The sequence below is a fragment of the Oryctolagus cuniculus genome, chromosome 17 (assembly GCF_964237555.1).
Source record: "Oryctolagus cuniculus chromosome 17, mOryCun1.1, whole genome shotgun sequence".
Classification (NCBI taxonomy): Eukaryota; Metazoa; Chordata; class Mammalia; order Lagomorpha; family Leporidae; genus Oryctolagus; species Oryctolagus cuniculus.
This window is the reverse complement of record NC_091448.1, coordinates 17,688,409-17,703,259: the sequence shown is the minus strand read 5'-3', so window position 1 is coordinate 17,703,259 and position 14,851 is coordinate 17,688,409. Positions and strand designations below refer to the sequence as shown.

Below are 14,851 nucleotides of genomic sequence, written 5' to 3'. Positions count from 1 at the left end.
TTCGGCTCGGCTGGCCAGCGGACGAGGACCCTCAGCCCGTTCGGGATGAGCTCTGAGGCTGGCATGCTTTCGATGGCTCAGCTCAGCTCGCCCGGTCAGTCCTCTGCGGAGGCTGTGGGACCAGGAAAAGGAAAGCCTGCCCTGGCCTCCTGGGCACGGGCTGCGGGCGGACGGCCGACCCACGGCTTCCACGAGGCTGTTCCTCAGGGGTCAGCGTTCACTCCATGCCCCGGTGACTTGCTGCTGAACCTCGAAGCGGAAGCTGTTCATTTTAATCTTTAGGCTATGAAAAGACAGCCTTAAAGCAAAACGTACTGCAGATTTTAACCAAAACTATTAACTTTTCTTTTTTTTGGTTTAAAAGAGTGTCCCAGGGAAGACGTACAAACTTAGGATAAAATAACCTCTTTTGAGGTTTTAATTATATCTTCTGACCAAAAACCAGCCAGTTGACCGTCTACCCATGAAGGAAGGACACTCCTTTGCCCCCAGTCATCGCGGCTGGCTCTGAGGAAGCTTGTCGGCTCTCAGGTCTGCGCGGGTGTCAGCTGGCCTCCGGAGCTCCTGGGGCTGACCCTGCTTAGGAGATGCTCTTGACATTGACCTCCGCCCCACGGCGCCTTGCTCGTATTCTGGACTGCCTTGCATCCTACCCCAAGCCAAGACAAAGGATCAGGGCTGACAGCTCTCACAACAGTGCAAGAAACTATGAAGGCTACCAAAGTGAACCATGGGAAATCTCATCAAGAGGGCTGGAGTCCACCGGTTTGTAACTTTCACAGGAAAGAATTTTTTTGAAGTTTTATTTATGTCTTTGTTTGAAAGGCAGAGAGTGCGAGTGAGAGCGCTTTCATCCACTAGTTCATTCCCCAAATGCCTGCAGCAGCTGGGGCTGGGCCGGGCTGAAGCCGGAATCTCAGACGCCTAATCTGGACCTGCCACACTGTAGCGGGGACCCAAGTACTGGGGCCACCGCTGCTGTCTCCCACGTGTGCATGAGCAGGAGGCTGGGACTGGAGGCGGAGCCGGCACTCGGACGCAGGGGCTCTGATGTGGGATGCGGGCCAAGGCATACCAAGTGCTGGACGCCCACTCCCGAGAAGTTGTTAAATAAAAACCATCACCTCCTTATCCTAGTAACAAAACGGGGGTGGTTCTTTTTTCTCCGCATGTTCCTGTCATTGTCATGTTGTTTTGTATGAAATATCGGCTTTCAGAACGCTTTCAAGTGTATTTACTCTTTATTGCATTCCTTCATTTGCATTAAACAATATAATATTTATATTTTTCAATATAGTTTTGGACAAAACACAGAGACATTAAGCTCATTGAACAAGAGACAGAAGTTAACACAACGTGTGCTGCTTTCACGGGAGGAGGACGGGGCTGAGGAGACCCAGGACACTGGCCACCAGGAGTCACACGATGTCACGAGACAGTCAATCCACTTTTAAAAAGCCACAAAATAAACTAGGGCTGGAAATGCGAAACAAAGCAGACAGGACACACGAGTCTCCACCAGAAGCACGCAGGCAGCCAGGTCTGGAGACGGTCTGCTGCGGGGTGACGACAGAGCCACTCCCAGCGCCGCCGCGGGAGGTCGGAGCACCCTGGGGTGGCCGTCAGCGCCCGGCCCTGCACCCTGAGCAGCGATGGGGAGAGTGGCGAGCGCTGTGAGTCACCCTGACTCAGGTGGAAGACACGGCACCCCGGAGGGCCCCGCGAGTCCTCCCGGCCTGGAGCAGCGTGCGCAGGGTGAGGGGACGCGCAGTGTGTGGAACGACGGGGGGAGGACCGAGGGCAGCTGGACGGCCACGTTTTACTGGTGCCAGACAGCACGCCGGTAACTGAGGTCGCGGAGGGGGGATTCCAAGTAAGCATCAAGCGTCAGGGGAAGATGAAAGTGCCGATCCTAATGAGGCCTCACTGCAATGCTGAGCAACTGACCTACTTACAAGCTGGCCACTAACGAGTGCTGAGAGGCTTGTAAATGACTTTATTTTAGTAACTTCTTTCTGTGGCGGGTATACACTTTTCTGCATATGGATCTTTCTCAGGCTTGTAACATCTACCAAGTGGTGACGATCGGGTACTTCTGATCACAGAACAAGTTACCTCCATGAGGGGCTGTCAGGGCAAACAGCAGTTATCTTTCTCTTAACAAAGCTCTCCCGACTGCAGCTCGGCCACACCTCTGCAAACGTCTGAGGAAGCAGCTCAGACATGCAAGACCCTGTTTCTTTAGGCAAAGATAGTGAGCGGCTTTCTGGGAGAACCTTGAACCAAACACCAATTACCTTTAGTGTTAACACCGGGACGCACATTCTAGGCGCGCTCCTGGTCTGCGCAGGGGGCGGCTCCCTCGTACTAGGCCACGCTGCCTGCGTGCAGGGGTGGCGGGGGCGGCGGGAGGGAGTTAGCACGTGTAGTGTTCACCAGCACGGGACGTTTCGCACACGTAGCTTCTGGTCAGAAGGAAGCATCTTAGCTCGAAAGGGAAACACAGCACTCTACAGCAACTCTGCACCTTCCACAAACACTAGAGGGTCTTGGGAAGCAGGGGGAGGGCTCCTGAGCACTAGTCATGCAGAGCGGGCGCGTGGCGAGGGTGGAGAAGTGGTCGCTGAGTCCAGCATCTGGGGGCAGGGAAGACCCCTGGCCGTCTTCACTGCGGTCACTCCCCTTGGTCACTGTGTCCTGCAAGCGGTCGTCTTCAGTCCAAGTCCAGGGGGCTACTGCAAGAGAGACAGCCAACACCACACAGGAAAACAGCTGCAGCGCTGCCAAATGCCCCGCAGCTCAGCCACTGACCCTGCTCCGCGCTTCTCCACATTTCCCACTACGCGTCTGCTGTAGGGGTCTCACAAAGAAGGTGGTCACAGTTCCATGCACTGAAAAGCAGGCTCTCATAGATATGTACCATCGAGTTTTCTCCTGCATTGTGTGACAAGGAAGTTTTGCGAAGCAGGAGAGGGAGAGAAAACCAACAGAACAACCAACTTCCTTGCTCGGTCCCTCAGACCTACAACAGTGGAGAAGCCCAACAAACGGAAGCAGTTACTTAAGAAGGAACGCTCACATCTGCAGGACCGACAGCCACTCTCAGAACAGGCACTGGGTGGAGGAGGGGTGCGGGAGCTGGCTGGCAGCCTGTACTTACGCTCCTTCTTCTCGTAAGAGGGCCAAGAATTTCCTCACCCGGTATTCAGGATCCATCTACATGCACCGGAAGGAATACAGAGGCAGGTTAATGGCGCTGCCAACAACTGTGCACTCACTCACCCTGTGCCAAGGACACACTGGGTTGCGGACTTGCGGCGGGGTTCTGCTGAGCCACAGAAACCGGCTACCTGCTTCTTGACCGTGTTCCCACGCACCACACGGCAGACTGCCATCCAAGAGAGGCCAATGCGTTTCCCAGTGTGGACAGCCTGTGTGTCGGATGCTCCAGGCACCCTGACTGAGCACCGAGTAACTGGCACCACAAGCCTGTGAGGCGTCGCCATGGGCCCAGACCAGTGTCACCCACGGGGGCTCACGTGGCTTCCAACTCACAGGACTTAGGTAGAAAAGAAAGCAAACGGAGTCTGAGCAGACGACTAAAATCCAGCTCATTCACTCCATACAGTCAGCAATTGAGCATTCCCTGGCCTTGGTCTTGCTTGGTCAGCGTCTTCACCCCATGAATGGAAGTTTGCACTGACACCAAGAAAGGGAGAGTCCGCGCCTCCGGCTCAGCGACCTCAGAAAGCACGGCGGGTTCTGACGGAGCTGCTTGCTTTAGGGCCTTCTTATTAATGACTTCTACTGTTTTCCATTTTATATTCATATTCAGACTAATTTGCTAAAATACATTATTCTCACTGGTCCGCCAGAAATGTGAAGTTATCTGGAAAATGATCATTAAAAACATCTCTAATTCCTTAAGATGAATTTTTATTGTAAGAGAAACACGCCTAACTTTTAAAATATGTTTCAGGCAGGCGGCTGCTTCCCGAGAGGGAACTCCCTGCCCTCCAGGAAGAGCGTGCGGCCGCGCGCAGCTGCTGTGGGCAGACGCAGGTGGATCCCCGCTCCACTTTTTTTTTTTTCTTTTTAAAGATTTTTCTCTCCTATCCCAGAAAAACATTGAACAGAAGTTTCAAATGTATCAAAGTTAAGAGGTCAGACTACAAAGCACTAAGAAAAGTGTGAACAGCTAACAAAAGAAACATTTTTCCTCTTTGGGAATAGAATTACATATGAATCAATTGTCAAGGTCTTTTTTTAAGAAAAAAAAATGGAACTGGCTGGAGCTCAGCTGTAGTCGGTACTTGCAGGCCTTCGCCCATTAAATAGATTTAATATGTGTGAGCAACGACTTACTGGCTTGCCTGTAGCTATGGAATTAAAAGTCAAGAGAAAGGGAGGAAAAAAGTAATCTAGATAAATGACTTTATTCCCTCAGGTGACATCCAGTCAGAGCAGATCCTGAGCGCTGTGCAAGTTTTAACAGAGTCGCGGAGCGCGAACAGAGAGGGAACATGACTTCCAGTCTGCGCGACCACATGCCTCTCCACTGAGGCTCAGCTCTCGGAGGCAGATCTAAAGAGGATTCACTCAGCTGCACGAAATCCATTTGACATGAAGGGGTTCAGACTCGGAGGCCTATGAAGTGTCAGCGCTGCAGATTAGGCCTGAGTGCCCACTCTCACTTTCCACCCCACGTACGCAGTGGCATTAACTTGATCACTGACCTGCAGGCATCAAAGGCAGAGGGGCTGGGGGCTGGGGAGGAAAACCCACATAGTTTCTTCTACGCAATTATTGAAAAACATTTGTGCTGAAACTTAAAAAAAAAATAGTGACAAGCTGACTTTCTGACAGATTTATCTTCTTCAAGGAAAAAGCCAATATACCTGCCTGTGTGTACCTTTACCACGAACAGGCAGTGATTGGTCTGTAACATATTTATTGCTCATAATGGAAAACAAATAAACTGACTTTAAAAAAAGTCCATATGCAAATTTAGTAGATGAAATCTTAGGTTTGTGAAAACCACAAGGATTTTATTTTAAAATATAAACTATGAGAAAAGACTCCAAGGCACTGCTTTGTTACTGTCCGGGAGCCCATTTCTGATGTCACTGCTGCACCCACTGCTCACCCTGACTGCTCACTGCAGCACACCATGCTCAGACAGTGCCGCTCTGTCCTGTCCACCGTGCCCCAGAGGGTTGGTTTACTCCTGCAGAGAAGTCCACGGGGCAACCACCCACGTGTCTAGCTCTGCTCCGGGGCTGTGGGCTCAATGAGAACCAAGGCATCTCATCTCGCAGACAGCAGGAGGGATGTATTTACTAACTAGCAAGTCAGGGGAGCAAGAAGACACAGGATGGGTACACGGGGTGTGTGGTTCCAGAAAGAGAAAGAGAAAAGCAAGTTGCCAAAGTTCCAAAAGTTTCTCATGTCTTTTCCGGGTGGCAGCTCGGGGCTCAGTTCTATTTGATCCTAGAGGCTTCAACCCTGTGGTAGTCTGTATGGAACGTCCAGGAGTCCGGGACCAGCCTGCAAGTCAATGAGCCCGAGCCTAACAGCAGTGCGCGTGGCACCCGTCTGGGCGCAGGTGTGGTAGGGTGCTGAGCGCTGATGTACACCACCGCCCCTCCTCCACCACCAACCTGGGGGCCCACAGCACACTCAGCTCTCAAAGGAGGGGTGGCAGAGCAATCACCCTTTGAAGTGCTCTCTAGTTTTAAGATCCAGTGACTGCCCAACCTAAAATGAAAAGTAACTTTCTAAAAGCTTCTCTTCTAGTTTTGAATTTTGAGAAGCACAAAAGAAAAGTATTGTTTGATCTCAGAAGCACGCTACTGATGTCAGCTTGAAGTGGGAAATCGTGTAAGATTTATCACTTAAACGAATGAAAACCTCAGCCAAAGGAAATCAGAAAGCCCCCTCCCGCCAGCCCCGTACGGCTTGAAGCTTCCTCCCACACCCGAACCACAGAGGAGGACGTATCTTACTTGCAGGGACATCTCGATCAACATCAGCAACTTCTTGATTCCTATCCAGACCTTCCTCCCTTTGACTTGCTGTGCAATTGTGGTGCGTTCCTTATCCTTGAAGTTGCCCAAAAGCTAGAGAAACGATAAACAACAGCGAGGACACATTTACAGTAAGCATGTCAACAGCGTAGTTAATTCTTACATTTACCCTTAAAAAACAGCCTTGAGAACTATCTGTTTAAAACTGATAGGGCTCTTGGGGCCGGTGCTGTGGCGTAGCGGGTAAAGCTGCCGCCTGCAGTGCCAGCATCCCATATGGGCATTGGTTCAAGTCCCAGCTGCTCCACTTCCAATCCCGCTCTCTGCTAAGGCCTGGGAAAGCAGAAGATGGTCCAACTCCTTGGGCCCCTGCACCCACATGGGAGACCTGGAAGAAACTCCTGGCTTCAGATCAGCACAGCTCCAGCCATTGCAGCCAATTAAGGAGTGAACCAGTGGATGGAACACCTCTCTTTCTCTCTCTCTCTGCCTCTCCTTTGCTCTCTGTGTAACTCTTTCAAATAAATAAATAAATATTTAAAACAAAACAAAACAAAACAAAAAAACCTGATAGGACTCTCTCTATTTTAAAATCCAGTCTGACCTTTCTAAGCCAGTCACAAAAGTGAAGACTGGTATCTGTGTCTGAACCCTTGTTTTCCTAGAGACCTCCTAACTCAGAGATGCATTTGTCGGAGGAAAGACAACTCCACTCCATAATAAATATGCTGAAATTTTTAACATTCCTTTCTAGGAACAAGCTGTGTGTGTCAAAGCAGGCCACATTTGATTTTCTTACCCGATGCCAGCATAGGAGCTGCTCAAACAAGCAGTCTGGAGGCACTGATCACGTAGACAACGCTGACTGCTGGGAGCGCGGCACACCCCGACACCACGGGGCTTCAGGACTCTGAGAGGCTGCTCTGACTCTGCTGCTGCCCGAGTAACTCACTGGATGATACTGCCCAACACAGTGCAAGCATCTGTGCACTCTGACGCTCATCACAAGTTTAAGGAACATATTTTTTAGAAATTAAAGATTCTGTCATCCTGAGAAAGTTTAAGAAAACATTTCTATATTATATACTTATTTTTTATTATATACTGCCTTTTTTTTTTTAAATGATTCATTCATTTATTGAAAGGCAGAGCTACAGAGAGGCAGAGGCAGAGAGAGAAAAAGATCTTCCATCTGCTGGTTCACTCTCCAGATGGCTGCAATGGCCAGAGCTGGACCAATCTGGAGCCAGGAGCTTCTTCTGGGTCTCCGACACGGGTGCAGGGGCCCAAGGACTTGGGCCATCTTCCACTGCTTTCTCAGGCCGTAGCAGAGAGCTGGAGCAGAAGTAGAGCAGCCAGGACTCAAACTGGCATCCATATGGGATGCTGGCACCGTAGGCAGTGGCTCTACCCGCTACGCCATAGCTCCTGCCCCTACAGTTCCTCTTTTGAAGTTTCTAAGACTTTAATCATTGCTCTAATTTATTAAATACAAAGAAATATGTAGAGGGCTGACACGAATGACGGATATTTCTAGTATGGACTACCTCCCCGCCACGTTCCCTCCCAGCCGCCCAGGTTCCTGAAGCATGTCATCTGGCTGTGTCCCCCAGGCTGGGCAGAGTTAAGTCAGCCCTGGCAGTTCGTGTGCTGCCTACACTGAAGAAAGGGAGTCACTTCACTGGCACTGGTACTCATCTTCTTCCTGTAACTCCTGGAGACTAATGGAGGTAATACGTCAGCATCCCATGTTCTAGGCTAACACAGAAACCAAACACCAGGTGCGACGCTGTTGGACTCCTTAGCGCTTTTCCAGTCTCAACTCCTTTCTTATAAACAGTGTGCAGTCCACGGACTCCTCACCTCCAGAGCTTCCAGCAGCTGCTCTCCCGTGGCAATGTTGGGCACGTGGATAGTGGTGCTGAAGGCGTTAAGCATTTCCATTTCCTGAAGGACATCTTTGCGGCTGGTGGTCCCAATGATGAGAAGCTTGCGGCCCTGATCAGAGGCGAAAACGTTGAAACGCACAAGTAAGAATAATTAGGAAACCAGAGCAAGCTTGACTGAAACGTGCAATGTCCACTGATTCAATCACAGGAATAGAAATTAAGCCAAAGAGAAGAAAATTCAGGATTTTCCTCAAGAAGACCTAAAAATGAGTACCAACAAGCTGACTGGGAATGGGCAGCTTCTCAAGAGCTTTCCATTCACATTGCGCAGACGAGGATCACTATGAACTCTGCACCCTCCCCCGTACGCCCCTTTCTCATCTTTCCAACAGTCACTTCAGCCTTCAGTGAAGTCTTATTCAGTAGTCACCATGACCATGTGATGTGCAGCTGAGTCACATCGAGGGTTGCTCAATCTCCCTTTTTAGGTGGCATTTCCTTTCTACTAGAGTTAATGATCGCCTCCCCCTACTGATTAGTTTATCAGGACTTATCACAAGCTCTTCTTCAAACACAATCAGAAATCTCCTTTCAATGTGTGTTTTTTTTTTTTTTTTTCTTGAAGACACTGCCCTCCTGGAGTCCCCGTCTTCATAGCCCATCTGGGCTGCCCACTCTCTAGGCCTGCTGCTCAGCTATGGCTCTGGAACTTCCCTCCTTTCTCTGTTAGCTCTCCTGTAACCTCATCTCCCTTTCCCCATGCTGAAGATGTCCAGAAGCCTCTTGAGAAAGGGTGCCTGGGAAATAAAATGGTAGGACCTTGCGGTCTGGCAACGCCTTGATTCCTTCCTGAGTCTTGTACTCTCATTGCATACTTACGGCTTTGACTAGGTACAGCGAGTAAGGCCAGAAAAAAAATGCTCTCAATTTTGAAGGCATTGCTCTTTGAATTGTCTTTTAATTTTCAGAGTTGCTGGCTGGAAGACCAATGTCATTTGATCTCTGACCCTTTGTTTCTAACCTGTTTTTTTAAATATAAGGTTTTAAGATTCCTTATCCCCATGTTCTGTAATTTGAAAATTATACACCTTGAGGTGGGTCTTCTTCACTCACTTTGCTGGCACTAGATGAGTCCTTTCTAAACTGGAAATTCCAATCATTTAGTTCTAGGAAATATCTTGAATTATTTCTTTGAGATTTCTTCCCATTTATCTTCCCATCCAGCTGGGAGCCTCCACTGGTTGGACATGGTCCTCTAAGACTAATTTCATTTTTTATTTTTGCTCTCAGTTTTTCTTTCTCTCTCTCCCTACTTTTTATGTTGGAATCAGCCTTATCCTGCAATCTCCATGCTAAAATGCTTCACTCCTAAGAGCTCTTTCCTTGTTTTCTGGATGTCTCCTGTTAGAGCTCATTTTAGGTCTCTGTGAGGATTATGGATTTAAAAGGTGTTTTCTTTCCTTCCCTGCTTTGCTTCCTCTGAACTTCTGTGTTCCTGTTTGGTTACTGGAGGCTCTTCTCAAGCCTGGCGATGGCAGGATGACTTCACATGTAGGCTGGACTAATGGCCGGAGCGCTGTGTCCGAGGGCTCCACGACAGGATGACCAGGTGAGCCTGGGCTCAGTCTGCGCATCCTTCCTGAAGTGGATTCTGCCACTCCCTCCTGAGGGCTGCATGCCCAGCTGCCGTACCCAGGGATGCCGTACTGCATGGCCAAGGGTCTGGGAATCTCCCCACTTCACTTCGGAGAACTGCACCGCTTAAGATCGATCTCTCACTGAACACTCATTATCATCCTGGGAATTAAGAACTTGCACCATCCCTAGTATACTGATGAAACTATTAAGTCTCTCAAGCTTAAGTAATTTGTTCAAGGCCAAATAGCTAATAAACCAAAGAACCAAGATTGGAAACCAGATCCAGACCAAATCATATGCTGCCTCTCTTCATGAAAAAAAAAAAAATTAAAAAAGGTTCCTTGGAAAAATGGAATGTTTCAAACTTACATCACTAGATTTATGAAACACACTCAATTCAAAGATAAGGCTCTAATATAATCATTAAACCTACTTAAGGATCTTAGAAACTTGGGAGACTAAAATTCATGTTCTATTAGGAAAAGATCTTAAGAAATTAAAGACCAGATGCCCAAACAATTTCAATTTGGGTTTTATAAACATTATAACCACTACTGTCAATAAGGCATGCTGGGCTTTCTCAATTTCACTCATTATTTTTGCCCATCTGCTGTGCCAGAGATGGACAATGCACCACCAAAAACACAAGCATGTTCAAGAAACAAAGTTGAGACACTGCATTATCAGCCATTGGTATAACAGGGAAGTATGCAAAAGCTATGAGACACAAGTATACCTGTGAAGTGGACAGATTAAAGAGTAATTATCATTATTTGACAAATCAACTCCTAAAAAATCAAATGCTTATCACAAATATTTACCAAGCTTCTAAATGAATACGGAATAGATCTTATATAGTGAGGAAGACAAGATATAAATGACAGGCTGGTGCTGTGGCATAGAAAAGTTATGCCTCAGGGCCGGTGCTCTGGCACAGTAGGTTAATCTGCTGCCTGCAGCTCCAGCAATCCCATATAGGCACTGGCTCTAGTCCCAGCTGCTCCTCTTCTGATCCAGCTCTCTGCTATGGTCTAGGAAAGCAGAAGATGGCCCAAGCGCTTGGCTCCTTGCACCCACGTAGGAGACCTGGAAGAAGCTCCTGGCTCCTGACTTCGGATTAACACAGCTCTGGCCATTGTGGCCATTTAGGGAGTAAACCAGCAGATAGAGGACCTTTGTCTCTGTCTCTCCCTCTCACTGTCTGTAATTCTCCCTCTCAAATAAGTAAATAAATAATATTTAAAAAAAGAAAGAAGGCTGGTGCCACAGCTCACTTGGCTAATCACTCCGCCTGCAGCACCGGCACCCCGGGTTCTAGTCCTGGTTGGGGCACCGGATTCTGTCCCGTTTGCTCCTCTTCCAGTCCAGCTCTCTGCTGTGGCCCAGGAGTGCACCTGCATAGGAGACCAGGAGGAAGCACCTGGCTCCTGGCTTTGGATCAGCGTAGCGCACCGGCTGTAGTGGCCATTTCGGGAGTGAACCAAAGGAAGGAAGACCTTTCTCTCTGTCTCTCTCTCTCACTGTCTATAACTCTGTCAAATAAATAAATTAAAAAAAAAAAGATTCAAGTGAGATAATTACAATATGGAAAAGCAGAGGTATTATGTGTAAGGATGTCAGGTAGAGGAAAGAAACATATGGCAAAGAAAGCTTCTCTCTGGAGGCAGTAACAGCTGCGTGAAGCCTTAAGGAATGAGTAGGCCTACGAAGAAGACGAAGGGGAAGGACACTCAGCCACAGGGGCAGCCGTACAAACCTAACTCAGAAGGTAAAAGGACACAAAAGCTGGAGGAACAAACACATTTCTACTATAAATAAAAAAGCAGTGGTTTGATAGTCAAAGTATTTTTGGGAATAAGTCCTAGGGGTAAACATGTGAATACATCCCTGAAGGCCTACAGATGCCAAAGGCCACATGTGCTCGTATGTCCTCATTACAACGAAAGGGAACTGTTACTTCTGTCTTTCCTTGAATTTTTGATATCCCATGGCTCGTAATTCAAACCCCCTCATGCTGTTCTCCTCTCAGGAGGACAGCACTGGCCTGGGAAGAAGCTTCTCACTCATTCCAGCAAGCTGGACTTTGCAAATCTTTGCCATTTTCCCAGTGAAACTCTCCGCCGTTAACAGGGACTATGTTCTTCAAAGTGTTGAAAGATTGGGAAACACAGAGCAACTTATAATGGAGCTGCTAATTTATGTTTTGCTTTTCTTCTTGTTTAACAAGACTGCAAACACTGGAAAGAGGTCATGACCCAGGCAAGTTCAGGCCTTGACTCGTAAAGCATCATCTTTAAGAAATACCAAAAAACATTACCAAATAATTAGATTATGCTGGGTCATTTTGTATATTAATTAGTGATAATGCTCATAAGGAAGCTTTACCATGAAAAAGCAGCTCTGGATGAGCTAATGCAACACATCACATTGGCTAACATTTGAAGGGAAAAGCTGCCAGCAGCATTAAATGGGGATAGAGTTTTAAAAATAAAATTAGAGGGTGGGTATTTTGTGCATAGGCGAGAAGCCACTGGGGATGCCTGCATTCCGTATCACAATACCCACTCTGCTTTCCATCCAGCTTCCTGCCAGTGCGCAGAAGGTGAGGATTCAAGTAGTTGGGTCCTTGCTACCTATGTGGAGACTCAGATGAAGCTCTGGGCTCCTTGCTTTGGCCTGGCCCAGTCCCAGCTGTTGCGGGCATTTGGGGAGTGAAACCAGAGTATGGAATATCTTTCTCTGTTGCTCTATCAAATAAATAAATACAAATGAAACAAAAACAGAGTTTAATCCATGAGATGAAATTGTCTTGTGACTGTGTGGCTACTGAAGTCCACAGAGTTCAAACACGCCTCTTGATACAAAGAAAACCAAGGGTGATAACCTATTTGGGAAAAAAAACTGCTCCCAGCATACTCTTTACTGAAATTTGCCAGTCCTGATGCTAGAAAGAAAGGGCCTAAATAAAATGACTATCTGCCGATCGGATTATGATAAACATTGTTCCAAGGTTAAATAAGTATTAGTTAACTAATTCTTAGCACCATAAGGAGCAACTCAGGTGAAAACATTACCATGAAAAAGGCAGGGCTCAGTCAGGTGTTGATCCTTCAAAAAAACACTTCTTTACATGATGAAGAATGAGCCAAGCACTAAGCAGCATCTAAGCCTTTTGCCACACAAAGGACTAACCAGATAATCCACACCCTTTCATAGGTTTTGCCCATTGATTGGCCCCAATAAACTGATTTGTAACAAAAGTTCATGTGGAAGAAAGCTTTTTCCCCCCCTAAATAAAAATGCCACCAATATAATGCTGCAGTGAAATGGAAGGGATGGAAAGGCTGATTTTAACCTATGAACAAAAGTGAAGTCAGTTATGCAGGAAAGAAAGGCCATTCTTTCCATACCATTCAATGGTGAGCGAGTGTAATACACCCTTGGTAAGAAGAATTAACTGTGAACAATTGGAAATCCTGGAATGGATTAAGAAGTTTAGGTTTAGTGAGTTTAAAAGTGCAACTCGAAAGTGCTGTGGCTGTGGGCCCTTACACTTTATTTTCTGACTATTAGAACCCGATGGTTTTCTGAATTAAAAATGTTTGAATGTGAAGAATTTGTATATCCAGTAAGTGAAAGATGAAACAAACATTAGCCAATGGAATTATGAGAGTTGGGTGTGCTTCCCAAGTGATTACAATTAGCCCGAAAAAGCAAAGAAATATTCAGGGACCTCCATCAAACAGCACAGTATGTGAGGACAGTTTCCTGGGGCGGGTTACCTGGGAAGACTCCTGGGAGACTACAGAGACACTGAGAGAGAGGCGGCGCTGCAAGGCCCTGAGGAGAAGGCCGGCTCTCATGCTACTGAATCCTGCCGTGGGTGCTGGAAGCAGCTGGGTCTGAGCACCTCAGGCTGAAAACGAAGTCCTCTTGGAGAGGTGGGAGAGGGGCAACCAATGAAAGGAAGACTCGACTAAGGAAGGAGATTTAATATCAACAGCACAGGAAACCAAAGAAGGCTTCTTTTTTTTTTTAATTTGAAAGGCAGAACAGCAGAGAGAGCACCAGGCATCTTTCATTCAGTGGTTCACTCCCCAGATGCGTGCAGCAGCCAGGGCTGGGCCAGACTAAAGCAGGAGCCCAGAACTCCGTCTGGGTCTCCCATGTGGGTGGCAGGGACCCAGGTACTTGAGCTGTCACCTGCCGCCCCCCAGGGTGCACATTAGCAAGAAACTGGATGGGAAACAGAGGTGGGACTCAAACTGAGGCACTCTAGTCGGGGCTTCACTGTTGTGCCATGACACCTGTTCCCAAAGAAGATTCTTGAGCAGGAAACCGTGATGGAAAGATGATCCTGGCAACTGCCTGCAGGACGGCTCCTGTCTAGTGGCTTCTCAGAAAGCTGCTGCACTAATGCCAGGTACTGTAAGAGTGAGCTTTTCCAGAAAGCACCCTGCACATGTTAACCAGTGTCTTACATCCAGGATGTCCTTTTAAATGCAGGCCCAGGGTTGGCAGAAAGCAGTGGGGCAGTGGCAGTGCCTGGATGGGCAGCTGGCTTGGTGCAGTGGAAAAAGAACAAGTTCTGTCCTTCAGAGCTGTGTGACCTGGGCAGATACCTCTCATCCCTGTTTCCTCCTGGGCCATAAAAGCAGGACTGAAAATCCTATTTACTTGTGAGAGGAGAGCAAGAAGGATGCTGGGGCGGGGACTTTATCGCTGTCAGAACAGGCAAGAGTGCAAGAGCAAGAGTCAGAACAGAAGGCTTTGCGAGGACCTGAAAAAATCTCCCGCAGCCTCAGGAATCCACAGGATTGGTCTGGTGGTGCAGTGAGACGCCTGAGAATCCTCTTCCCAACAGCACAGGGCACTGCAACAAGTGGAACACAGCCAGCAGCTCTCCCTTGCTAGGGAAGGAGAGCGCCGACCCTCAGGCTAAACAGGTATGGTGCAGACCCGCCAAGCCCGAAGCTCCAGGTCAGAAACCCCCGGGGAAGGAGCTGCCCCAGGGGGTGAGAGTGGGGCCTCCTGAGAGGCAGAGGCTTCTGAGAAAGGGGAACAGGCTGAGCAGGAAGTGCTTCCGCCCCCACTGACCCTGGCTTCGTTCTGGAGGCGGAACGTTTCTATTTTCACTTGGCTTTATTATCCTTCCCCACAGAGACTGTATATTCCCCCTCACCACAGTGTTCACGGCACTTCTGTGCCAGGCTGAACTTTGCTTCTAGCCTGTCGGCTCCTGCGGGTGGGGCCGTGCCTCTGTGTCTGTGCCCTGCAGTGCCCAGCATGGCCCTCATT

The 14,851-nt window shown here is 48.2% G+C and overlaps 1 protein-coding gene across 5 annotated transcripts in view; it reads right to left on the bottom strand.

The window, feature by feature from the left end:
- Positions 1-1,222: 1,222 nt before the first annotated feature.
- NSF (N-ethylmaleimide sensitive factor, vesicle fusing ATPase) overlaps positions 1,223-14,851 on the bottom strand; it is a 179,903-nt gene continuing 166,274 nt past the window's right edge. For 2 of the 5 annotated variants that reach the window (XM_070060567.1, XM_070060566.1), the window contains exons 18-22: positions 7,890-8,024; positions 6,006-6,119; positions 3,161-3,216; positions 2,921-3,022; positions 2,562-2,735 (exon numbers count right to left, since the gene is read on the bottom strand). In XM_070060567.1, the coding sequence (XP_069916668.1) occupies positions 2,714-2,735; positions 2,921-3,022; positions 3,161-3,216; positions 6,006-6,119; positions 7,890-8,024 (429 nt within the window). In that variant the 3' untranslated portion in view covers positions 2,562-2,713. Of the gene's footprint in view, positions 2,736-2,920; positions 3,023-3,160; positions 3,217-6,005; positions 6,120-7,889; positions 8,025-14,851 lie in introns of all 5 variants that reach the window. The other 3 variants (XM_002719197.5, XM_070060568.1, XM_008271641.4) reach the window with 2 other exon arrangements.